Source organism: Dipodomys merriami, unplaced genomic scaffold (genome assembly GCF_024711535.1).
Source record: "Dipodomys merriami isolate MVZ:Mamm:240054 unplaced genomic scaffold, mDipMer1.0.p SCAF_34, whole genome shotgun sequence".
Classification (NCBI taxonomy): Eukaryota; Metazoa; Chordata; class Mammalia; order Rodentia; family Heteromyidae; genus Dipodomys; species Dipodomys merriami.
Window position 1 is genome coordinate 13,030,719 of NW_027204937.1, and position 25,878 is coordinate 13,056,596.

A 25,878-nucleotide genomic window follows, 5' to 3' on the forward strand; every position below is an offset into this window, starting at 1 on the left:
GCAAGTTTGCAAGTTCATTGATTTACATGTACTTATTAATTTTTAACAGTTTTTATTATTATAAAGGTGATGTACAGAGAGGTTACAGTTACATAAGTCAGACAAAGAATTCATTTCCTTTTGGGCTATGTCACCCTTTCCTCTCCCAGTTTTTCCCTCCTATCCCACCCATAGGTCAACATAGTGCCCAGTGAGTACTATTACTGTATTTGTTCACCCTTGGTCCCTCCATTTCTGTGCCTCCCCTTACCTTCCCCCAAACATATAAACTCATGAATGTTTTAATAATTTTTTTGTTTCATTTAGTGTCAAACTGGAAGAGAAATAAAGTTCAACAAAAACTTACTATGATCGGACTTCCTTCTTAAAAGAAGAAGTGATTATTGATATTATGGATCGGAGCAAACGGAATTCAATTGCAGGATTTCCCCCACGTGTAGAGCGTTTGGAAGAATTTGAAGGAGGTGGTGGTGGAGAAGGGAACATGACCCAGGCAGGAAGAGTTTGGCCATCTTCATATCGAGCTCTCATAAGTGCCTTTTCCAGACTGACACGTTTGGATGACTTCACCTGTGAAAAAATTGGGTCTGGCTTCTTCTCTGAAGTGTTCAAGGTGAGTCATCCCTCAGCTTCTTTCATTGTCTTGCTATCAGATTCACTGTAGAGTTGATAGTTGAATTTGTGTAGGATATAGGTTTTTGCTTCCTTGGGCTGCTGTGGATTTTACGTTCTGTTCCAATATATTTATTGATTTGTAAGATATTTTGTTTTCATTTTAGAAATGATACATGGTATTCAAAAATTCAAAGAATATAGGCGTCTCTTTCATCCTCCTACTCACACATATATGATACATGTATGTTTGTGGGTGTCTGTCCATATGTAATAATAACTGCTATTTTTTATTAGCTAACATTAGTTGTATAGAGGGTGTTATATTGTTATATTTTTACATGTTTACAATACATTTCACTCCCTCTATCATTTGAGTCATGCACTTAATAGGCAAGCACTTTCCCATTTGAGCTATGCCCCTAGTCCAAACTACACCCATTTATTTTTGTTTGTTTGTTTGTTTTGAGTTCTGGTTTCCACTAAGTAGCCCAGGCTGACTTGAGAGTCATAAACCTTCTGCTTCTACTTCCCAGAGTACTAGGATTATGGGTGTGTTCTACCACACCCAGCACTAATTTTTTTTTTTTTTTGTCAGTCATAGGGGCTGAACCATGGACCTGGGTGCTGTCCCTCAGCTCTTCAGCTCAAGGCTAGCACTCTACCACTTGAACCCCAGCACCACTTCTGGCTTTTTCTGCTTATGTGGTACTGAGGAATCGAACCCAGGGCTTCATGCATGCGAGGCAAGCACTCTACCACTGAGCCAACTTCCTAGCCCTAATTTTTTTTAAAGTATTATTTGTGAGGCATTAATTCATTATTTATTTAAAATTTTTTTGGGTCCGGTCATGGGGCCTAAACTCTGGGCCTGGTTGCTGTTCCTCAGCTCTTCAGCTAAAGGCTAGCACTTACCACTTGAGCCACAGTGCCACTTTCAGGATTTTTTTTTTTCTGCTTATGTAGTACTGAGGAATGGAACCCAGGGCCTCATGCATGCAAGGCAAATGCTCTACCACTGAGCCACCTTCCCAACTCTTATTTTTTATTTATGAATAGAAACCTGAAAGAAACATTGCATAGTTGTATTTTGTGTTCTCTATTTCTTGACAAGATTATGAAGAAAGATCTAAAATATTTCTATTTGTAACTATGTTACAAATGAAATACATAGAGAAGTAAATATATACCAGCCATGCTATAATAGGTTATGGAAACAATTAACTCACCAGGCACGGTGTCTCACGCCTGTAATCCTAGCTACTCGGGAGGCTGGAATCTGAGGATCAAGGTTCCAAGCCGGCCTGGGCAGGAAAGTCCATGAGACTCTTATCTCCAATTAACCACCAGAAAACCAGAAGTGGTGCTGTAGTTCAAGTGGTAGAGCACTGGTTTTGAGCTGAAGAGCTCAGGAACAGTGCCCAGCCCAGAGTTCAAGTCCGACTACTAACCAAGAAACAAAACAAAACAAAACAAAACAAAACCAATTAACTCTATTCAAAAAGCAGATACAAACCAGGCAGGAGTGCACTGCTCATGCCTATAATCCTAGTACTTAGGAGGGTGAGATCTGAGGACATGACTCAAAGCCAGCTGGGGCAGGAAAGTTTATGGAACTCTTATTTCCAATTAACCAGCAAAAAGCCAGTAGTGGAGTTGTGGCTCAAGTGATAGAGCATTTGCCTTGAGCAAGAAAGCTCAGAACGGCATCCAGGTCATTAGTTCAAGCCTCAGGACCAGCACAGTGCCCAGGCCCAGAGTTCAAAACTGAACCCTCCCCCCCCCCAAAAAAAAAAAAGAATGGGTCAAGAGAATGTGGTATATATGGAACTTTATTTTATTTGATTTTTGTCAGTCGTGGGACTTGAACTCTGGGCCTGGGTGCTGGCCTTCAGCTCTTCAGCTCAAGGCGAGTACCCTACCACTTGAGCCACAGTGCCACTTCTGGTTTTCTGGTAGTTAATTGGAGATAAGAGTCCCACAGACTTTACTGCCTGGGCTAGCTTTGAATCGTGATCCTCAGATCTCAGCCTTCTGAGTAGCTAGGATTATAGGTGTGAGCCACCGATGCCTGGCTATATGAATTTTTTTTTTGGGGGGGGGGGTCTAGTCGTGGGCCTGAACTCTGGGGCTAGGTGCTGTCTCTCAACTCTTCAGCTCAAGGCTAGCACTCTACCACTTGAGCCACAGCGCCACTTCCGGCTTTTTTTTTTTTCCTGCTTATGTGGTGCTGAGGAATTGAACCTAGGGCCTCATGCATGCAAAGCAAGCACTCTACCACTGAGCCACCTTCCCAGCCCTGGCTATATGCAATTTTATACAATTGAATTTTACTCATCTATTAAGAAGAATGATATATCACTTGCAAAGAAATGGATGGACCTGGAAAAAATTAGGTTAAGTGAAATAAGTCAGGCTCAGAGAGACAAAGGACAAATGTTTTCTTTCATATGTGGAAGGTAGAACTAATTTATAAATGTAAAAATAAGCACATGGAGATTGCATGGCAAATATACGCAAATGTATTAACTGAAATAGGATATTTTCAGGAGAGAATTCAAATGATGTAACTCCTTTAAAAAAACTCATAATCCAACAAAATGAATACCAGGAAATTGGTAATGGAAAGGTTGGGAGGGAAGCTGGGAAGGGAATAGATAAAAATTGAGAGGAAGGTAGATTTGAGAAGGATTGGAAGAATGATGAAAGGGGAGACATTGATCAAGATGCATTATATTCATAAACTGGTTTGTTGAATAATAACTGTTTTGTACAACTATTTTTTTTTTTTTTTTTGGGTCCGGTCGTGGGGCCTGAACTCTGGGCCTGGGCGCTGTCCCTCAGCTCTTCAGCTCAAGGCTAGCGCTCTACCACTTGAGCCACAGCGCCACTTCCGGCTTTTTTCTTTTTGCTTATGTGGTGCTGAGGAATCGAACCCAGGGCCTTGAGCATGCAAGGCAAGCGCTCTACCACTGAGCCACCTTCCCAGCCCACAACTATTTTTTTTAACAAAAAGAGGGAGGAAGCTGGGTGCCCAGTGGCAAATGCCTGTAATCCTAGTTAGTCAGGAGGCTGACATCTGGGGATCATGATTCAAAGCCAGCCTAAGCAAGAAAATCTATGAGACTTTTTTTTTTTGCCAGCCCTGGGACTTGAACTCTGGGCTTGAATGCTGTCCCTGCGCTTTTCAGCTCAAGGTGAGCACTCTACCACTTGAGCCACAGTGTTGCTTGAGACACAGTGTCACTTCCGGTTTTCTAGTGGTTTATTGGAGATAAGAGTCTCAGGACTTTCCTGCCCAGGCTGGCTTTGAACCACGATCCTCAGGTCTCAGCCTCCTGAGTAGCTAGTATTACAGGCAAGCCACTGGTGCCCAGCTCCAGTGAGACTTTTTTCAGGTAAGGGGTAGGTTTATTCAGTAGACCTGCTGGGACCAGGCCATGTTGGCTCTCCACGAGGTGGAGAAAGGCCTGAGAGACCTGGAAAAGAGCTGGGAAAGAGAGAGAGCTGGGAAAAAAGAGCTAAGAGAGCTGGGAAAAAGAGCATCTGGTCCTGGGCTAGGCCTTATCTAGGGTATGGGTGAAGAAAGGTATGGCCACATCAAATTCAGAAGTGACCTCAGCGGATGCAGATGTGACCTCTTCCAAGTGTGCCAGTTGCCTAAGTAATGTAGGTACTGGGTGGAGACTTTGCTGTGAGGAGGGTAGAGTCTGCAAGCCATCCAGGAGCAGACCTTACATTCCAGCCTTTTAATGATCATGAAATAAGGGCTGGGAAGGTGGCTTAGTGGTAGAGTGCTTGCCTTGCATGCCTGAGGCCCTGGGTTCGATTCCTCAGCACCACATAAGAAAAAAGAAAAAAGCTGGAAGTGGCGCTGTGGCTCAAGTGGTAGAGTGCTAGCCTTGAGCTGAAGAGCTGAGGGACAGCGCCCAGGCCCAGAGTTCAGGCCCCACGACCGGACCCCCCCCAAAAAAAATCATGAAATAGGGTGAGGATTCTCTCTGGCTACTTCCTGCCGACCAGGGGCGTTGACATTAGGGTTAAAAGGCTGGAATTTCATCCTCTCTCAGAGAAGGCAGTGAGCAGCAGCTGTCCCTTGGTGGTGTGAGTCCTTAGATGAAGTCTGGAGAAGTCTCATGAGGCATTGAGGGGCTGGAAAAAAAAATACTAGAGAGCAAATAAATGGCAAGAAGAAGGACTTGGGGCTGAAAATGTTGGTAGGAATGTCCCTAGCTACTTCTGACATCTGGCGACTAGGTAGAAGAGAAGTCAGGTAACAAACGCAAGAATATAAGTTCTTGTCCAGTTAGTAGATAGACAGGTATGGACACTAGATGGGCAGGCTTCTTACTTCTATTGACCTCCCGGCTCTGGTTAATTTTGAAAGGGCAGGCACAAAGTTGCTGATGTGACATCATCTCCTCTTACTCCTCTCCATGGTCCCTTGTTCCCTAGACTGGCTGAGTCTAGGTGCTTGTTGCTGGGATGGCTTGTCCCAGTTGGTATTCAAGGAGGATTGAACTCAAGGCCTGGCCACTGTCCCTGAGCACTTCTGCTCAAGGCCAGCACTGAACCACTTTGAGTTATAATACCACTTGCAGTGTTTGCTGGTTCCAGATGAGAGTCTTGAACTATGCTTCCATCCTGGCTCTTTGCAGGTTAGTTGGGAGATGGAGTCTTAGGGATTTTTCAGCCCGGGCTGGCTTTGAACTGCAATCTTTGCCACAAAAGCCCTTTATTATTTCCAATTAAAGCAACAAGGAGATCAAATAGAATAGAGCTTACCTGGTCCTTATCAAGAATTGACCAACAACTATTCTGCAATGACAAAGCACATCAGATGGTTGGCTCTCAGTTACCAGGGCCTGTGAAAAGAGCAATTTGTTAGCAAGGCACCTTAGAATAGATGGATGGAGTGGTAAGCTTGGTGGAAGGTTAAGGGTCAGATGGGGCCAAACGCTTAACCCACCATGTGGCCAAGATGGCGAATTTCTGAAAGAATGCAAAGAAACCCTGAACAAATAAATCAAGCCTACATTGGCTAGCCTTTGAGAGGGAACCTAGAGGGGGGTCCCTGGGACCCAGCCTGCATCAAAATCTTCAGGACACAAGCCAAAATGTAGAAAAGAGAAAGGGAGAGATAGGGAAAGTTGAACATGACTGGCAGAGAGAGAGCAAAGAGAACCTGAAAGTAAACAGACTTCTGACCACTTACCATTGCAGTGGCAAAAACTGTCTACATCTGAGAATGGCATAAAAATGAGGTGCTCTGGCTTTCCAGGGAGCGCAGGAAGCATTTCAAAGGAGGCTGAGGCTGACTCGCAGCACCCCATTAAATGTGTAGGAGAGTCAGTCTGGTGAGTGAAGGAGAGCTGACCAGGCAGAAGCGGCGTCCCAACTTCCCCCAGAGCCCTCTAGAGAGAAATGGTCAAGCCCCCAAAACCAAGCGTCCTCAGTTTCAGAGGTGACCGGCCTTTCAGCTAAAGGCCGTAGGAGCTCTCTGGCGTGGCGCCACGTCTGGACAGAGACTGAGCAACAGAGAACTGTAGAGAGTAGTTTCACTCACCAGAGTAGAGAAGTGGTGCGGACGTGGATGTGAAGGCCAGCAATGGTATCGATGCGCTGTGTCCACAGCAGGCAGACCGGTTCACAAAAGGCTGTCAGAACTGTGGTTATTCCTCAGAGCTAAAAGGGAAAACCAAACAAAAAAAGAAAAAAGAGGAAAAAAACTGGAGAGGATCCCACCTATTCTGACTTTAAGCCTTTTATCTGAGTCACGGCACCATTTATGTTAGGTTTTTTTTTTTTTTGGTCGGTAGTGGGGGCTGAACTCTGGGCCTGGGTGCTGTTCCTCAGATCTTCAGCTCAAGGCTAGCACTCTACCACTTGAGCCACAGTACCACTTCTGGCTTATTTTCTTTTTGCTTATGTGGTGCTGAGGAATTGAACCCAGGGCCTCATGCGTGCAAGGCAAGCACTCTACCACTGAGCCACCTTCCCAGCCCTATGTTAGGTTTTTAAAAAGAGGTAGCCGAGTAAGAACAGCACCACACACGTGGTATTCAGGTAAGGGGTAAGTTTATTCATCGTTCTGGCTGGCACCAGGCCACATTGGCCCTCCACGCGGCTGGGAAAGGCCTGGGAAAGAGGTGGGAAAAAGCTGAGAAAGAGCTAGAAAAGAGCCAGAAAAGAGAAGAGAGCTGGGAAAGAGAGGTGGGAAAGAGAGAGCTGGGAAAGAGTCCAATGAGACTCTTATCTCTAATTAACTGCCAAAAAAAGTGGATGAAGTGATAGAATGTTAGCCTTGAGCAAAAGAAGTACAGGGACAATGCTTTTAGGCCCTGAGTTCCAGCCCCAGGGCTGGCGCAAAAACAGAGGGGTGGGAGGAAGACGGAAAAAAAATTAGCAAAAAAATATTAGCAAAAAACAGCAGGCACTGAATTATAAAAATATCAATTATTTTTAGCATGCTGCTTAGAATTCTTGTGTCTCCTGGCTTCTTGTCTTCTGTGCCTGAATCTTGAGCAGATAACCACTTGAGGGGATGTTGGTAATAGATGGACCACAAAGTGTCAGTGCATAATAAACAGTCATGTCCTAAAACATCTTTTCAGCTAGCTATGTGGGCAGCTAACTCAGATGTTCCAGTATCATTGGCTGAGGTGGTAGACAGCAAAGCGAGGGTGGTTAATATATATATATATATTTTTTTTTTTTGGTCCAGTTGTGGGGCCTGAACTCTGGGCCTGGGCGCTGTCCCTCAGCTCTTCAGCTCAAGGCTAGGGCTCTACCACTTGAGCCACAGCGCCACTTCCGGCTTTTTTCTTTTTGCTTATGTGGTGCTGAGGAATCGAACCCAGGGCCTCATGCATACAAGGCAAGCACTCTACTACTGAGCCACCTTTTCAGCCCATAGGGTAGTTAATATTGACTCGAGTCTGGAGTCTTAACAACATATTTAGTATTGAATTATTTTTAGATCTTTTATTTTTTTGTGCCAGTACTGGGGATTGAACTGAGTCTGGGCACTGTCCCTTAGCTTTTTTTGAAAAAAAATTTTTTTTGGGGGGGTCCGGTCGTGGGGCCTGAACTCTGGGCCTGGGCACTGTCCCTCAGCTCTTCAGCTCAAGGCTAGCACTCTACCACTTGAGCCATAACGCCACTTCTGGCTTTTTTTTGCTTATGTGGTGCTGAGGATCGAACCCAGGGCCTCATGCATGCAAGGCAAGCGCTCTACCACTGAGCCACCTTCCCAGCCCCGCTTTTTTGAATTTTGTCTCTTAACTTTTTCTCTCAAGACTAACACTCTTCCATATGAGCTACAGGTCTACTTTGGCTTTTTGGTGATAAGGGTTTCATGGACCTTTCTGCCTGGGCTGGCTTTGAGCTGTGATCCTCAGACCTCCTGAGTAGTTAGGATTAACTCCTGGCTGTTAATTAATCAATTTTTTTTCTGTCAGTTGTGGGGCTTGAACTCAGGGCTTTGGTGCTGTCCCTGAGCTCTTTAGTATAAGAGTAGCACTCTACCACTTGAGCCACAGGTCCACTTCTGGTTTTTGAGTGGTTAATTGAAGATAAAGAGTCTCATGGGGACTTTTCTGCTTGGGCTGGCTTTGAACCACAATCCTCAGATCTCAGCCTCCTGAGTAGCTAGGAATTACAGGCATGAGCCACTAGTGCCAAGCTGTTAATTATTTTTGATGGTTGCTTTTGTGCCATCATGGCAAGGTTGAAATGTTACATTAGACCATAAAGCACTGTTTTTTTATTTTGTTTTGTTTTGTTGTTGGTCGTGGGGTTTGAACTCTGGGCCTGGGTGCTGTCCCTCAGCTCTTCAGCTCAAGACTAGCGCTCTACCACTTGAATTACAGGGCCACTTCTGGTTTTCTGGTGGTTTATTGGAGATAAGAGTTTCACAGCTTTTCCTGCCTGGGCTGGCTTTGAACTGCAATCCTCAGATCTCAGTCTCTTGAGTAGCTAGTATTACAGGTATGAGCCACCAGTGCTGGGCTATAAGGCACTATTTACTGTCTGACACTTAACAGAAAAAATTTGTCCACAATGATTTAATAACTACAGTGCACACCTAGGTGATTATTAATTTTTATTTTTGGTTATAAAGAAATTTATCACATCTTAAAAGTTTGGTTAAATAAAACATATCAGTGACAATGAAAGCAAGTATTTAACTTCTGTTGTGGGAGATATCAATTATGTAGGTAACTTTGCAAAAGGAAGACTGATAGATGACTATATGTTGAAGAGCATGGATTCATGTGGCTTATTTTAATCCTTTAAAATAATTAAGTTTTGGAATTTAGCAGCCTCTGGTCATCCTTACAAACAAACAGACCTTAGTTATACTACTTGTTTAGTTTATAATGTTTGTTATTTAGTTCTGAAGTCTGGCTCTACATAAGTAACCAGCTAAATAAAATTCCAAGTAGCCTGAAATAGGCACATGCCAATGAACCCTCTTAGTTTTTCATCTCTGTATCTTCATTACTTAGTACAGACTGCCACATAGAGAACACTCACTAAATACTTGTTGCATGAGGGAAAATTACATATGCATAAATAAATGTGTATTTTTTTTTTTATTGGTCCTGGGGCTTGAACTCTGGGCTTGAGCACAGTCCCTGTGCTCTTCAGGTCAAGGTCAAGGCAAGGGCTCTACAACTTGAGGCACAGCACCACTTCCTGTTTTCTAGTGGTTTATTGGAGATAAGAGTCATAATACTACAGGATGGAATAGGAGAAACCCTAGGTCTCCTTGGCTCAGGCCGAAATTTTCTGAATAGAGACCCGGAAACACAACAAATAAAAGAAAGGTTGGACAAATGGGATTGCATAAAGTTGCAGAGCTTCTGCAGGGCAAATGACATAGCTAGCAAGATCAATAGAAAGCCCACAGATTGGGAGAAGATCTTTACTAGCCATACAACGGACAAGGGTCTCATATCTAAAATATACTTGGAACTCAAAAAATTAAACCCCCCAACAACAAATCCTCAAAGAAACAACTGCCCAATAAATAAGTGGGCGAAAGACTTAAAGAGAAACTTCTCTGAAGAAGAAAGAAGGATGGCCAATAGACACATGAAGAAATGTTCAACATCCCTAGCCATAAAAGAAATGCATATCAAAACAACATTGAGATATCACCTCACTCCAGTTAGAACGGCAAAAATCAAGAACTCTAACAACAACAGATGCTGGAGGGGATGTGGACAGAAAGGAACCTTACTTCATTGTTGGTGGGAATGTAAACTTGTTCAACCACTTTGGAAAGCAGTATGGAGGTTCCTCAAAAGACTTCACATAGAACTCCCCTATGACCCAGCAATCCCACTTTTGGGCATTTACCCAAATGTTTACAAACAAGACCACACTAAGAAACCAGCACAACTATGTTTATTGCAGCATTATTTACCATAGCTAAGATATGGAACCAACCCAGATGCCCCTCAGTAGATGAATGGATCAAGAAAATGTGGTATATATACACAATGGAATTCTATGCCTCCATCAGAAAGAATGACATTGCCCCATTTGTTAGGAAATGGAAAAACTTGGAAAAAATTATATTAAGTGAAGTAAGCCAGGCCCAAAGAAACATAGGTCCCATGGTTTCCCTTATTTGTAATATCTAGTATATGTATGAGTCAAGCGGAAAAGGTCAGATAATGTGATGTCAGGAAAATGAACCCTTAGATGTGTATTTTAATGTTTTTTTCTTTCATGCATGTGTTTCTAACGCATTTATAAGATTATCTCTTTGTTGCTTTGTATGTCCCTCCCCCACAGTATAACCCCTGCTTTCACTATATTTGATGTCAGTATAACTTGTGGAGGAGATGGGGAAAAACCAGTTGTTTAAGGATACAGGTGGACCTGTTGCAACAATGAGAAGTAAAGTTGTCATGTCCAAAACGAGCTTTACAACGTCGGTGCGGGGGGGGGGGGGGGGTGAGGTGGGGGGAGGTGGGGTAAGGAGAAGGATTGGGATTGGGGGGGAGGGGGGAGGCTGGGAAGGGATGTGAAGGGTAAACAAAGGAGGAGGCTGCAATGCTTGGTAAGAAATGTATGCATTATCCTGCCCATGTAATTGTAACTCCTCTGTACAGTATGTTCACAAATAAAATAAAATTAAAAAAAAAAAAAAAAGAGTCATAAGACTCTCCTGCCCCGGCTGGCTTTGAACTTCGATCCTCAGATCTCAGCCTCCTGAGTAGCTAGGATTAGAGGCGTGAGCCACAGGCGCTTGGCTTATGTATAATTTTCTAACATTGGTCAAGTCACTTCTCTGTCTGTATCTTAATTCACAAAATGGAAAATGAAAGTACTTATCTTTTGGAGTTGTTGAGAAAATATGAATGTTTCGAATGTCTATATATAATATACACAAGCTAGGAGTAGTTATTCTATTATGTAGACAACTAAGATCTATGGAGTGTTTTCTTTGTGCTAGGTACTGTGTTAAGAACTTATATACATTATCTTGTTTAATATCTGTAACAATCCTGAATGAGGAAACTAAATTTCAAAGATAGTTGGTTATCTTTCTAGATATATCACAATAAGTAAATGCTACAGCTATTACTGGAATTCCTTATCTAATTAACAACTGAAAATTTTCTTTATTTTTATTGAAAAGGTGATGAGCTGGGGCAGAGTTACATAAGTAACTGAACTGTGGGCTTGGGTGCTGACCTTCAGCTCTTCGGTTCAAGGCTAGCACTCTACCACTTGAGCCACAGTGCCACTTCCAGCTTTTCCTACTTATGTGATGCTGAGGAATCGAACCCAGGGCCTCATGCATCCAAGGCAAGCACTCTATCACTGAGCCACCTTCTCAGGGATGGGAATGTTACTACATCCCTCATTATTTCCCACTTTACCCCTCCCCAAGTTGTAATGTTCATATCCAATATAGTGTTGTGAGTATCAATGTTGCTGTTGTTCATCCAATGTCCTGCTGTTTCTGTGATTCCATTTCCCTTCCTCATATTGCATTATCTAATATGCAAAACATGAGGTACAAAGAGAAACGAAGAAAACAGAGCAATAGAGAAAAAAGAATGAACTACATACAGGGTATAATAAGAAACTCTTGTTTCCATAAATTGGAGTTCATGTTGATATGCTTCATTATATATAGTCCTATGCTCTAAGCATGATCTCCCTCATTTGTAAGAACTAGGATATGTATATGATTTTCTTAATAGGGGTTCTCAATAACCCAACTGAAAATTTTCATTTAATTTAGATTCAGCATACAAGAAGAAAATAGACCACTTTGTTAATTTTTATCTATACTATTTTTGGGATATGAAAATATGTATGTATTTTACTTTTTGATTTGCATATATGAATTGTACAATACAATGTGTCATTCATATATATGTATATAATGCTTGCTGGGGCTTGAACTCAGTGCCTTATGCTCTTGCTTGGCTCTATTGCTCATAGCAGGTGCTCTACCACTAGAGCCACACCTTTTTAGTGTCTAGCATTTTGCTGGTTAATTAGAGATATAGTATTACAGACTTTTTGACTAGGCTGGCTGGCTTCAAATTGTGAACTTTTGAGGTTTCAGCTTCCTGAATAGTTAATATTATAGCTATGAGCTGCCAGTGCCTGGCTTTCATAATGATTTGTATGTGTGTGATGCTGGTCCTGGGGCTTTAACTCAGGGCCTGGGCCTATCCTTGAGCATTTTTGCTCAAGGCTTATAACTCTATTACTTGTGCCACCGCTTTTTTGGTGGTCAGTTGGAAATAAGAGTCTCACTGATGAAATTTCCTGCCCAGGCAGGCACTGAACCATGTATCTATAATTACAGGTGTGAGCCACTGCTGCCTAGCTCTTTATGATATTTTATTACATATATATATGTACATATATATGTACTGCTTTGTTCACATTCACCCTTATTACCTTCTCCTGACCATTCTCCCACTGGTCCCCTTCTTACCAAGTAGTCCCATTTTTACTTTTTTTTTTATTATTATGTTTTGTTTTAATCTAGATTTGGCATTTCAAAAAAAACATGTGATACTTGTCTTTCTGTGTCTGGCTTATATCACCTAAAATGATGATACGTGGTTCTACCTATTTTCCTGCAAATAATATCATTTTTATACTTGTATAACATTCAATTGTGTATATATGCATCACATTTTTTTAGTCCACTGACAGATATCTAGGCTGATTCTATAACTTGCCAATTTTTTTTTTTTTTGGGTCCGGTCATGGGGCTTGAACTCTGGGCCTGGGCGCTTCCCTCAGCTCTTTAGCTCAAGGCTAACGCTCTACCACTTGACACAGCGCCACTTCCGGCTTTTTTTTCTTTTTGCTTATGTGGTGCTAGGGAATCGAACCCAGGGCCTAATGCATGCAAGGCAAGCGCTCTAGACCACTGAGCCACCTTCCCAGCCCCATAACTTGCCAATTGTGAATAGTGATAGCCTCTATAAACATAGGTGTGTGTGTTTCACTGTTGTTTGCCAAAATTTCATTCCTTCAAGAATGTACCTATAACAAGTGGTATAACACTTGCTGTAATTTCCTTGATGATTGCCATTCTAGATAGAACGAGGTAGATTTTCAATGTTTTTATTTACTTTTTTTTTTTTTTTTTTGGTCATGGGGCTTCAACTCTAGGCTTGAGTGCTGTCCCTCAGCACTTCAGTTCACGGCTAGTGCTTTAACACTGGAGCCACAGAGCCACTTCTGGTTTTCTGAGTGGTTTATTGGAGATAAGAGTCTCACGGACTTTCCTGCCCAGGCTGGCCTTGAATCTCAGTCTTCAGATCTCAGCCTCCTGAGTAGCTAGGATTACAGGTGTGAGTCAAGGTGCAATTTGAGACATTCTTAAAATAGGAACTGGAGCTGTGGCTCAAAGTGGTAGAGTACTAGACTTAAAGGAAAAAGCTCAGGGACAGCACCCAGGCCCTGAGTTCAAGTCCCATGACGGACAAAAAAAAAGTGTAATTGTTTGGTTGATACTAGGTATAGGATATTGAACTTGGTGTTAAGCGTAGAGAAATAAATAAGATAAATCCTTCTCTGAAATCATATTCAGGACTGGGAATGTGGCTTAGTGGTAGAGTGCTTGCCTAGCATGCATGAAGCCCTAGGTTTGATTCCTCAGTACCACATAAACAGAAAACACTGGAAGTGGCACTGTGGCTGAAGTGGTAGAGTGCTAGACTTGAGCAAAATAAAGTTCTGGGACAGTAAGTACCAAGGCCCTGAGTTCAAGCCCCAGGATTGGCAAAAAAAATGGAGGAGAGGAAGGAGAAGGAAGAAGAGGAGGAGGAGGAGGCATATTCTAAGAGTTATATTAAAATAGCTCATGAAGGTTATTGGTTTGTCAAATTTGCCTTATATTGTCAGTTTTTTGTTTTATGTATTGCAAGGAAAAATTTTACAATACATACATGATCGTGACAATTATTCGCAACTGAATCATTATGTAGTGTTCACATAGTGTTCTTTTCCTTAACTCAGTAGCACTTAACCCTATCAGGCTAATATTTTGTACATTGTCCCGGTTGAAATTCTAGCTCTGCTATTTACTGGATGTATCATTTTGAGGAAGTTATTTAATAATCTCCGTGCCTCCGTTTCTATAGCCATAAGGTGGAGATACTAGTAATACCTGCTGCACAGAATTATTTTGAACATAAGTGTGTGCTTGCCAGTACTGAGGCTTGTATTCAGGGCCTCATTTTTGCTTAGCTTTTTTGCTTAAGGCTAGTATTCTACCACTTGAGCCACAGCACTACTTCCATTTTTCTGAGTGGTTCATTGGAGATAAGACTCTCACGGCCTTTTCTTCCTGGGCTGACTTTGAACTGTGACCCTCAGATCTCAGCCTCCTGAGTAGCTAGGATTACAGGTGTGAGCCATCGGCCCATGGCTCTGCTCTTGATTTAAAAAAAAATATTTTTTAGAGTTACAGTTACATAAGTCAGGTTGCTTATGGTTTTGTTTTTTTTTTTTTAAGTGAGCATGATATACTGGCGGCTGAAAGCTGCAGTCTTAGTTACTCAGGAGGCTGAGATCAATGGACCAAGGTTCTAAGCCATCCTGGGTAAGAAAGTTCACAAGATTCTATATCCAATTAACAGTCAGAAGCTGAGCTTGAGCCGGGGTGCCAGTGGCTCACGCCTGTAATCCTAGCTACTCAGGAGGCTGAGATCTGAGGATAGCGGTTCAAAGCCAGCCCGGGCAGGAGAGACCGTGAGACTCCTATCTCCAATAAACCACCAGAAAACCGTAAGTGGTGCTGTAGCTCAAGTGGTAGAGCGCTCGCCTTGAGCTGAAGAACTGAGGGACAGCACCCAGGCCTAGAGTTCAAGCCCTACAACCGCCAAAAAAAAAAAAAAAAAAAAAAGAAGCTGATCTTGAGGTATGACTCAAGTGGTAGAGTGCCAACCTTGAGTATAAAAGCTGAATAATAGTGCAAAGCCCTACAAATAAGTGCATAAATAAATAAATAAATAAAAAATAAAAAATAAAGTAAATAAATAAATACATTAATAAAAAACAACCACAATCTTAAATGACCAAATGCTGATCTTAATGTTGACCAGAATGGAAAACGTAGAAATAATTATGTTAAATAAAGTAAGTCAGCCCCAGAGAGATAAAGGATTCATGTTTTCTCTTATATGTGGAAGCTAGATTTAGGTTATATATTACAAGTAAATATGTTGGGTGGTATGCAAGTCTATACAAATGTATTAACTGAAATATAGTAGATTCAAGTGAGACCTCAAATAATATAATTCCTTAGAAAAGCCAAATCAAAGTTCAGCAAAATGAAACACCAAAAAACAGGTATAGGAAAGGAGTTGGGAGGGTCAGGGGAAAGGAATAGACAAATGAAGAAGAGAAGAGGGATAAAATGCAATCAAAAATCCACCATAGCCTGGCGCCGGTGGCTCAATCCTGTAATCCTAGCTACTTAGGAGGCTGAGATCTAAGGATCGCTCAAAGCCAGCCCGGGCAGGAAAGACGGTGAGACTCCTATTTCCAATAAACCTCTAGAAAAACCGGAAGTGGTGCTGTAGATTGAGAAGAGCTGAGGGACAGTGCCTAAGCCCAGAGTTCAAGCCCCACAACCGACAAAAAAAGAAAAAAAAAATCCACTGTATATCCTACAAAATAAAGTGAAGGAAGAGGGGTAGGGAAGGGATGAGTGAAGAAGTTGAAAGAGATGACATTGATCAAGATGTATTTATAAACTGTTTTGTTAAATGGAAACTCCTTTGTACAGCTACTCAAAGATGATAAAATTTTAAAAATGGAAAAAGACTTGATCAGGGGCTGAAGGGGTGGCCTATCAGCCAAGAACAAGAGAAAATCAGAGTCCATTTTATGCTGGAATAAAAACTAAAGAGCAGAGATAGTAGTGGGTATTAGAAGAAAAGTATAGCAACAGGCTAAATTTATTTGTGATTGGAGAAAGAGAAACATGTTGGGTGCTGGTGGCCTATGCCTGTTATCCTAGTTATTCAGGAGGTCGAGATTTAAAGGGTCAAGGTTGAAACCAACCCAGGCAGAAAAATCCCCAAGACTCCCTGTGCGTGCGTGCGTGCGTGCGTGCGTGTGTGTGTGTCAGTCATGGGGCTTGAACTCTGGGCTTGGGCGCTGTCCCTGTGCTCTTCAGCTCAAGGGGAGTGCTCTACTGCTTGAGCCACAGCGCCACTTCCGGTTTACTAGTGGTTTATTGGAGATGAGAGTCTTCCTGGGTTGGCTTTGAACTGCGATCCTCAGATCTCAGCTCCCTGTGTAGCCAGGATTACAGGTGTGAGCCACCGGCGCCCAGCTCAAGACTCTTTTTTTTTGGGGGGTGGGGGGGAAGGGTCGGGTCGTGGGGCCTGAACTCTGGGCCTGGGCACTGTCCCTCAGCTCTTCAGCTCAAGGCTAGCACTCTACCACTTGAGTCACAGCGCCACTTCCGGCTTTTTTCTTTTTGCTTATGTGGTACTGAGGAATCAACCCAGGGCCTCATGCATGCAAGGCAAGTGCTCTACAATTGAGCCACCTTCCCAGCCCTTAAGACTCTTTTCTTAACCAGCAAAACGTGGGAATTGGAAATGTGGCTCAAATGGTAGCACCAGCCTTGAGCAAAAAAGCTAATGAGGACACAAGGCCCTGAGTTTAAGCCCCAGTACTAGTGAGATGGCTGGAGGGTGGCTGGGGTGGGGGTGGGGGGTGGACTACAAGAAGAAGAGAGAGAAGGTGGGGAGGAGGAGAGAGGGAGAGAGGACAGAGAACAGGGAGGGAAAGAGGGAGAAAGTAGGTATATTGAAAACTTAGTTGGCAGACAAAAGAAAAATATACTTTTTATTTATAGTTGATACTTTGAAATAAAGACTAAATAAATGATCCTAAGTATAAAGTTATAAATGGATTCTGATGCAGGTATGTATGTTGTATTGGGATTTATTGATCAGAAGCAGCATTATCATTATTGGTTTGATTTTCTGAAATGTGGGCCATCTCAAATAATGGCCTGAACCAAACCAGAAAAACAACTTTTTCTCAATTTATAAAGTAGTTGTGTTTATGGAAAATGAATTTGTTTTTATGTAAAAGTAGAATTAGCATCCATCTGAGATCATTATGAATGTTATTCATTTGTGTAAATGTCTGGTAAGACATTTGAATTTCATTTAACATGTGGAACAATGCTTGCCTGTGAGGTCTGTCCTGTACCTTGCAGGAAGTCTAGCATCTCTGGCCAGGAGTGGTCTTGCCCCAATCAATGTCATAACCAAAACATTTCACCTGAAAAAAAATTTTTTTTTTTTGTTGGTCGTGAGGCCTGAACTCTGGGCTTGGGCACTGCCCCTCAGCTCTTCAGCTCGAGGCTAGCATTATACCACTTGAGCCACAGCACCACTTCTGGCTTTTTTCTACTTACGTTGTGCTTAGGAACCCAGGGCCTCATGCATGGGAGGCAAGCACTCTACCTTCCAAGCCCTGACCTGAAAATCTTAAAGCATCTCCCAAGTGAGTTATTATGACTACTCTGTTGGAAACTATCACTTGAAGTATTTCTCTTGATATTAATATTGCTATATATATTTATTTATTTTTATTGACACTACTAAGGGCTTGAACTCAGGGTCTTGCACTTTCTTTCTTTTTTATTAGTTGTGGGCCTGAACTCTGGGCCTGGGCACTGTCCCTTGGCTCTTCAGCTCAAGGCTAGCACTCTACCACTAGAGTCATAGCTCCACTTACGGCTTTTTCTGCTTATGTGGTGCTGAGGAATTGAACCCAGGGCCTCATTCATGCAAGGCAAGCACTCTACCACTGAGCCCCCTTCCCAGCCCTGGGTCTTGCACTTTCTAGACAGGTACTTTGCCATTGAAACTCTGTCCTTAGTCCATGTTTTTGCATTTTTCAAAAATCCTAAAAGGGTACTCCTCATACTTCATGGAAATAACTACTAGGAATGACCACAGTAGATTGGGGTTAAGGTATCTGGTAGTCAAAGGGACTTCAGCTTTATTTATATTGTTTTAATGTGTTACAAAGAAAAGGTATGCATTTGTTACTTATTTAATTAGAATATAAATTGAAAAACTATGTTTTCCTTTCTTTCTTTTTTCTCTCTTTTTCTATTTTGTTGTTGTTGTTATTGTTGTTGTTGTTGGGTGTGGGGCTTGAACTCAGGGCCTGGGCCTTTCCCTGAGTTTTTTGGCTCAAGGTTAGCACTCTACCACTGAGCATCAGGGACAGTGCCCAGTCCCTGAGTTCAAGCCCCAGGACACAAGAAACAAAAGCAAAAATGTAGGGATTGAACCCAGGTCCTCTAACATTCTGACACACTCAGCAAGAGCTCTGTCACTTAAGCACTCCTCTAGTCTGTATTCTCCACTTTTCGTTGCCCCTTCTGACACTCCCCTTGCCTTTTGTGCTTTTATTTTATTTATTTATTTTTGGTCATGGGGCTTGAACTCCTGGCCTAGGTGCTGTCCCTGAGCTCTTCAGCTCAAGGCAAGCACTCTACCACTTGAGCCACAGCCCCACTTCTGCTTTTCTGGTGGTTTCTTGGAGATAAGAGTCTCATTGACTTTCCTGCCCAGCTGGCTTTGAATGGCAATTCTCAGATCTCAGCCTCCTGAGTAGCTAGGATTATAGATGTGAGCCACCGGTGTCCCACTTATGCTTTGTTTTTAAGTTAAAACTCACTAACTTTGCCTGAGCTGGTCTTTAACTTGTGAGCCTCTTGCCCTCCCCATCCCTCCTGAGTAGCTGAGGTAACAGTCATATCTCACTATGCCCAATCCATGGCTTTTTTTTTTTTTTTTTCCTGTGGGTCATGGGCTTGAACTTAGCATCTGGGCACTCTTCCTGAGCTCTTCAGCTCAAGGCCCTTGTTCTACCAGTTGAGGCACAGTGCCACTGCCAGCTTTCTGTAGGTTAATTGGAGATAAGAGTCTCACTGATTTTCCTGCCTGGCTGGCTTTGAACCGGGATCCTCAGATCTCAGCCTCCTGAGTAGCTACAATTACAGGCATGAGCCATTGGCACCCTGTCCATAGTTTTTCTTTTTCTTTTTTTCTTTCTTTCTTTCTTTCTTTCTTTCTTTTTTTTTGCAGTCCTGGAGCTTGAACTCAGGGCCTGGGTACTGTCTGTGAGCCTCTCTGTGCTCAAGGCTAACACTCTACCACTTGAGCCACAATGCTACTTCTGGCTTTTTCTGTTCATGTGCACTGAGGAATTGAACCTACGGCTTCATGCATGCCAGGCAAGCACTTTATCACTAAGCCACATTCACAGCCCCATAGCTTTTTTTTTGATGGTATGTCTTCAGAATTGGCACAGTGGTAAATGACTTGGGGATACTAGAGAAAAATTTGCAGAAAATGTTGGCACTTTTTTTTTTTTTTTTTTTTAGGAGGGGGAGTTAGTCCTGGGGCTTGAACTCAGGGTCTGGGCATTGTCCCTGAGCTTCTTTTGCTCAAGGCTAGCACTCTACCACTTGAGCCACAGCACCACTTCTGGCTTTTTATTTTTTATTTTTTTTTTCACTTTTGGCTTTTTCTGTGTATGTGGTGCTAAGGAGTTGAACCCAGGGCTTCATGCATGCTGGGCAAGCACTCTACCACTGAGCCACATACCCAGTGCCCATATTACACTTTTTTAAAAGAAAGAAACCACAAATAGTTCCTAGAGTCAGTAAAGAAAGGCTTTAGAGAACTATGGAAACTTGGGTGTGGTCTTAAAAGGTAAGAATTTAGCAGTGGGACGGTAGGAAAGCAGAGAAAGAATACTTATGCATATAAGGACAAAATGAGGAAGCCGGGCGCTGGTGGCTCACGCCTGTAATCCTAGCTACTCAGGAGGCTGAGATCTGAGGATTGCGGTTCAAAGCCAGCCTGGGCAGGAGAGACCGTGAGACTCCTATCTCCAATAAACCACCAGAAAACCGGAAGTGGCGCTGTAGCTCAAGTGGTAGAGTGCTCGCCTTGAGCTGAAGAGCTGAGGGACAGCGCCCAGGCCCAGAGTGCAAGCCCCACGGCCGACAAAAAAAAAAAAAAAAGGACAAAATGAGGGCTGGAGGTGTGACATAAGTGTTAAAGTGTCTAACAAGCATGTAGCTTAGAATTCAAACCTTTGTACCACAAAACAAAGGCAAAATTAGTTATGAATATGTTCAACATCATAATCTATTTGAACTGCAGGGTCAAGTTTGGTGCATTACTTCACTCATGAGATAATCATTTAAATTCCAAGAGTTTCGAGACCAGCCTCAATACAAATCTTTTTTTTTTTTTTTTTTTTTTTTTTGTCGTGGGGCCTGAACTCTGGGTCTGGGCGCTGTCCTCAGCTCTTCAGCTCAAGGCTAGCACTCTACCTCTGGAGCCACAGCACCACTTCTGGCTTTTTCTGCTTATGTGGTGCTGAGGAATTGAACCCAGGGCCTCATGCATGCAAGGCAAGCACTCTACCACTGAGCCACCTTCCCAGCTCCTCAATACAAATCTTTCTCCAAAAAGGAAGACAGAATTGGAAGAAAAGCAAAGAAATACAGAAAGCTTATCTCTGAGTTTTATACATTAATATCAAGCTTTCTCAAAAGTGGACATTTCATTAAAAATCCAGTTTTCTGATGATGAGGGAAAAAGTGACTGTCAGGTGGTGAGACCTTATTCTGTAAAATAGAGCTGGAAAAATACTGTCAGTGAGTTCTTTGTATATAAATGTGTCTTTTAAACTGATCCATGTAGGATCTGAAAAGAAAAGCCACTTCTCTTTCCTCAATCACGAGGTGCATGACAACAGATTCATTGATGCACTGAGAAGAGAATTAGGTTCCAGATCTCTCTAAGTGATCTAGAAGAGGGGAAAGGCCAGTGTGATGCCTCAGTTCTCATCAGGAAAATGCAGGACACTTTCTATTTTGTTGCCTTGAGTATTTTGCTCCCCAGCTTTCCTCTTCTGGTCTGGCCACTCTGAGACATTATCCTTTTAAAATACAAAATCAACTGTGATGTCTGTCTTGTATTAGTGATATTTTTAACTTCTGGGGGCTATTATCATTGAAAGACATTTCTGAGAGTTGAAGAGTTATAGGTTATGTCTTTCTTCTGAAATTCCTACTTAAGAATAACATGGTGGGGGCTGGGAAGGTGGCTCAATGGTAGAGTGCTTGCCTTGCATGCATGAGGCCCTCGGTTCAATTCCTCAGCACCACATAAGCAGAAAAAGCCAGAAGTGGGGCTGAGGTTCAAGTGGTAAAGCTCTAGTCTACAGCTAAAGAGCTGAGGGACAGTGCCCAGGCCCAGTTCAGGCCCCAGGACTGACAAAAAAAAAAAAAAAAAAAAAAAGGATGGGCTGGGAAGGTGGCTCAGTGGTTAAAAAAAAGGAATAACATGGTGGAGCTGAGCACCAGTGGCTTATGCCTGTAATCCTTGCTATTCAGGAGGCTCAGATCTGAGGATCAAGGTTCTAAGCCAGCCCAGGCAGGAAAGTCTGTGAGACTCCAATTAACCACAAGAAAAAAAACAGAAGGGCTGGGAAGCTGGCTCAGTGGTAGAGTGCTTGCCTTGCATGCCTGAGGCCCTGGGTTCGATTCCTCAGCACCACATAAGTAAAAAGAAAAAAGCCGGAAGTGGCGCTGTGGCTCAAGTGGTAGAGTGCTAGCCTTGAGCTGAAGAGCTGAGGGACAGCGCCCAGGCCCAGAGTTCAGGCCCCACGACCGGACCCCCCCCCCCAAAAAAAAAAAAAACAACAACCAGAGGTGGCACGATAGCTCAAGTGATAGAGTGCTTGCCTTGAGCTGAATAACTCAGGGACAGCTCCTAGGTCCAGAGTTCAAGTCCCAGGACTGACAAAAATAAACAAACAAACAAACAAATAAGATGGTAGAATTGGGTGCTGATGACTCATGTTTTTAATCCTAGCTACTTAGGAGGCTGAGATCTGAGGTTCATGGTTCGAAGCCAGCCCTGGCAGAAAAGTTCCTGTGAGACTCTTATCTCCAATTAACCACTCAAAACTGGAAGTAGTACTGTGCCTCAAAGTTGTAGAGTGCTAGTCTTGCCCACAAAGAAGTTCAGCAACAGTGAGCAGGCCCTGAATTCAAGCCCCATGACTGATGAAAGAAAGAAAGAAAAGAAAGAGAAAGGAAGGAAGGAAGGAAGGAAGGAAGGAAGGAAGGAAGGAAGGAAGGAAGGAAGGAAAGAATAACATGTTGAAATAATATTCATAAAATCTATAGAGTGATGATATTTTTGCATAGCAAGTCCTTTTTTTTTTTTTTTTTTTTGATAGCTTGAACTCAGGGCTTGGGCACTTCCCTGAGCCTCTTCGTGCTCAAGGCTAGTGCTTTACCACTTGAGCCACAGTGTGACGTACCCACTTTGTCTCTCCCTTCCTTCCTTCCTTCCTTCCTTCCTTCCTTCCTTCTTTCCTTTCTTTCTTTCTTTCTTTTTTCTTTTTTTGGGTCCGGTGGTGGGGTCTGAACTCTGGGCCTGCATGCTGTCCCTCAGCTCTTCAGCTCAAGGCTAATGCTCTACCATTTGAGCCACAGCGCCACTTCCGGCTTTTTTCTTTTTTGCTTATGTGGTACTGAGGAATCGAACCCAGGGCCTCATGCATGCAAGGCAAGCGCTCTACCACTGAGCCTCTTCGGAGCCCAACTTCCCACTTTTTCTGAGTAGTATATTGGAGATAAGAGTATATTGGAGATAGAGAGGCTGAGAAGGTGGCTCAATGGTAGAGTGCTTGCTTCCCATGCATGAAGCCCTGGGTTTGATTCCTCAGCATCACATAAACAGAAAAGGCTAGAAGTGGCACTGTGGCTCAAGTGGTAGAGTGACAGCGCTCAGGCCCAGAGTTCAGGCGCCATGACTGACAGAAAGAAAGAAAAAGTGGGTAAGTCGCACTGTGGCTTGAACTGAAGAGCCTGAGGGACAGCTCCCAGGTCTAGAGTTCTAGCCCCACAACTGACCAAAAAAGACAACAAAACAAACATAAAAAAGAGTCGCATGGACTTTTCTGCCAGGGCTGTCTTCTAACTGCAATTCTTAGATCTCAGCCTCCTGAGAGCTGAGGATCTCAGGAGGTTCTAATAGTATAGGCATGAGCCATCAGTGCCTGGCTTTATAAAGATATTTTTATGGTTCAGTAAGTGTTATATAAGACTTATGCATAATTCTTTTTTGTACACACTTAAAATTCTATGGAAGTGACTATTTACTGTATCCTGACTCATCAGTATTGACCATAAGGAACTAGTCTAAAAATACTGCCTCTATTTTTTTTTTTTTTTTGGTCATGGGGTTTGAAATCTGGGCCTGGGTGCTGACCCTGAGTTCTTCAGCTCAAGGCTAGTACTTGAGCCACAATGCCACTTCCAGTTTTCTGGTGATAAATTGGAGATGAGTCTCCCGGACTTTCCTGCTTGGGCTGGCTTTGAACCTCAATCCTCAGATCTCAGCCTGAGTAGCTAGGATTACAGGCGTGAGCCACCAGCGCCCAGCTTATTATTATTATTATTATTATTATTTAGGCTTAAAAATGACATAATTGGGGCTGGGAAGGTGGCTCAGTGGTAGAGCGCTTGCCTTGCATGCATGAGGCCCTGGGTTCAATTCCTCAGCACCACATAAGCAAAAAGAAAAAAGCCAGAAGTGGCGCTGTGGCTCAAGTGGTAGAGCACTAGCCTTGAGCTGAAGAGCTGAGGGACAGCGTCCAGGCCCAGAGTTCAGGCCCCACGACTGGACCCAAAAAAAGAAACAAACAAACAAAAAAAACCGACATAATTTCGTGAGGTATTAATAATGTTTTTTGGCCTTCTCAGTGTGGAAGTTTTGATCATGATAGAAAAAAATTCATCTTCCTTAGTGGAAATGAAACTGTAATGTAGCTAGATATTTATTTTATATAAAACGTCGAGGCATGTTTTACAATGGAGACTTAGACCTTATATTTAGTTGTTGCCCTTGACACTCTTGTTCTAATTCATTTTCTAGGTGCGACATCGGGCTTCTGGTCAGGTGATGGCTCTTAAGATGAATACTTTGAGCAGTAACCGGGCAAATATGCTGAAGGAAGTGCAGCTCATGAATAGACTCTCCCATCCCAACATTCTTAGGTAATTCAGTTACCTTTTTCTTCTTCCAGGAGCCATTGAGAAAGTTGAAATATATGGAAGGCTTGCTAGAATATCATTGACAACTAAAATGGGAGGTTCAGGATTTAGTTTGCTTCTTATGGTGGTTTAGCTGTGCTGTAGGCCTTTTTCTTCCCATTGAGACTTAATTTCCTGGTAATAAGCTGCATTCAAGACACTTTCCTTTCTAAGTTTCTTTCTTCTCATTCAGAGCATTAGTAGCAACTCATTAGAATAGTTGTTTGCTGTTTCTGATTAGTACTTTATGAAAGAGAAAAGATTGGTCCTTATGTGGTTATTTGATCTTTAAAAATTGTTTTATGAGGAATTATAATTAAATTAGTGAATTAAAGCTAAAAGCAAAATTATGCCCTTATGCTATTCAGCTAGTCAGGGTTTTTAGTACTCACTGGAGGCAGAGTTTGCCTGTGAAAATTATTGCTATTATAATTATTGCTATTATTTACCGTACTGAGGTTGAACTCTTGCCTCATGTTTGCTAAGATAGCACTCTACCACTTGAGCATGCTTCCTTTCTTGTTTTAGTTATTTTTCAGATAGTATTTGGGTTTTTGCCTAGGACCAGCCTTTGACTGAAATCCTTCTATCTATGCCTCCCAGTAGCTGGGATTTCAGACATATACCACCATGCATGGTTCTTAGAATAATTCTTCCTCCCCCTCCTCTTCCTCCTCCTCTTCCTTTTCTTCTTCTTTTGCCAATCAGTGCCTGGACACTGTCCCTGGGCTTCTTTTGCTCAAGGCTAGCACTCTTATCACCTGAGCTATAGCACCACTTCTAGCTTTTTCTCTTTATGTGGTACTGAGGAATAAAACCCAGGCTTCATGAATGCTAGGCAAGCACTCTACCAATAAGCCACATTCCCAGCCCCTGTTTTTTTGGTCGTGGGGCTTGAACTCTGGGCCTGGGTGCTGTCCCTCAGCTTTTCAGCCTAGCGAGCGCTCTACCACTTGAGCCACAGTGTCCATTTCTAGCTTTTTCTGTTAATGTGGTGCTAAGGAATCAAAGGGCCTCATACTTGCAAGGTAAGCACTCTACCACTGAGCCACCTTCCCAGCCCCAAATTTGTGAGACTTTTTTTTTTTGATCGGTTATAGGGCTTGAACTCAGGGCCTGGCGCTGTCCCTGAGCCTCTTTGTCCTCAAGGCTAGTACTCTACCACTTGAGCCGCAGCACCACATCCTTCTATCAATCTTTTAATTTAACTTTTTTTCCCTCCCCTATGATCCTTTTTTAAAATCCATTTATTATAAACTGGACTGACAAATGACACAGAAGCCTAAAGTTGGGGACTAAGCATGGTGCTACAAAGTTAGTAATTTGGGACCCTATCAAAAATAACAACTACCACCACCATGTAGGGTGTTGCATGCCTGCAATCCCAGCTATGCAGGAGGCAAAGATAAATAGATCATAGTCTTAAGTCAGTTCTGGGCAAAGTGAGACCTGAAAATAAACTGAAAAATTAGAGAAAAAGATCTGGAAGCATGACCAGTGGTAAAAGTGCCTGTTAGACTTGCTAGGCTTTGAGTTGAAATTTTAATACTACTTTAAAAAAAAACAACAAGGGGCTGGGAAGGTGGCTCAGTGGTAGA

General features: G+C 42.7%; 1 protein-coding gene across 4 annotated transcripts in view; it reads left to right on the forward strand.

Annotated features, from left to right (window-relative positions):
- LOC138803403 (dual specificity testis-specific protein kinase 2) overlaps nt 1-25,878 on the forward strand; it is a 117,589-nt gene that overhangs the window by 26,300 nt on the left and 65,411 nt on the right. For all 4 annotated transcript variants that reach the window (XM_069987360.1, XM_069987362.1, XM_069987363.1 and 1 more), the window contains exons 2-3: nt 307-613; nt 24,123-24,244. In XM_069987360.1, coding sequence (XP_069843461.1) covers nt 392-613; nt 24,123-24,244 — 344 coding nt within the window. In that variant the 5' untranslated portion in view covers nt 307-391. The remainder of the gene's footprint in view (nt 1-306; nt 614-24,122; nt 24,245-25,878) is intronic.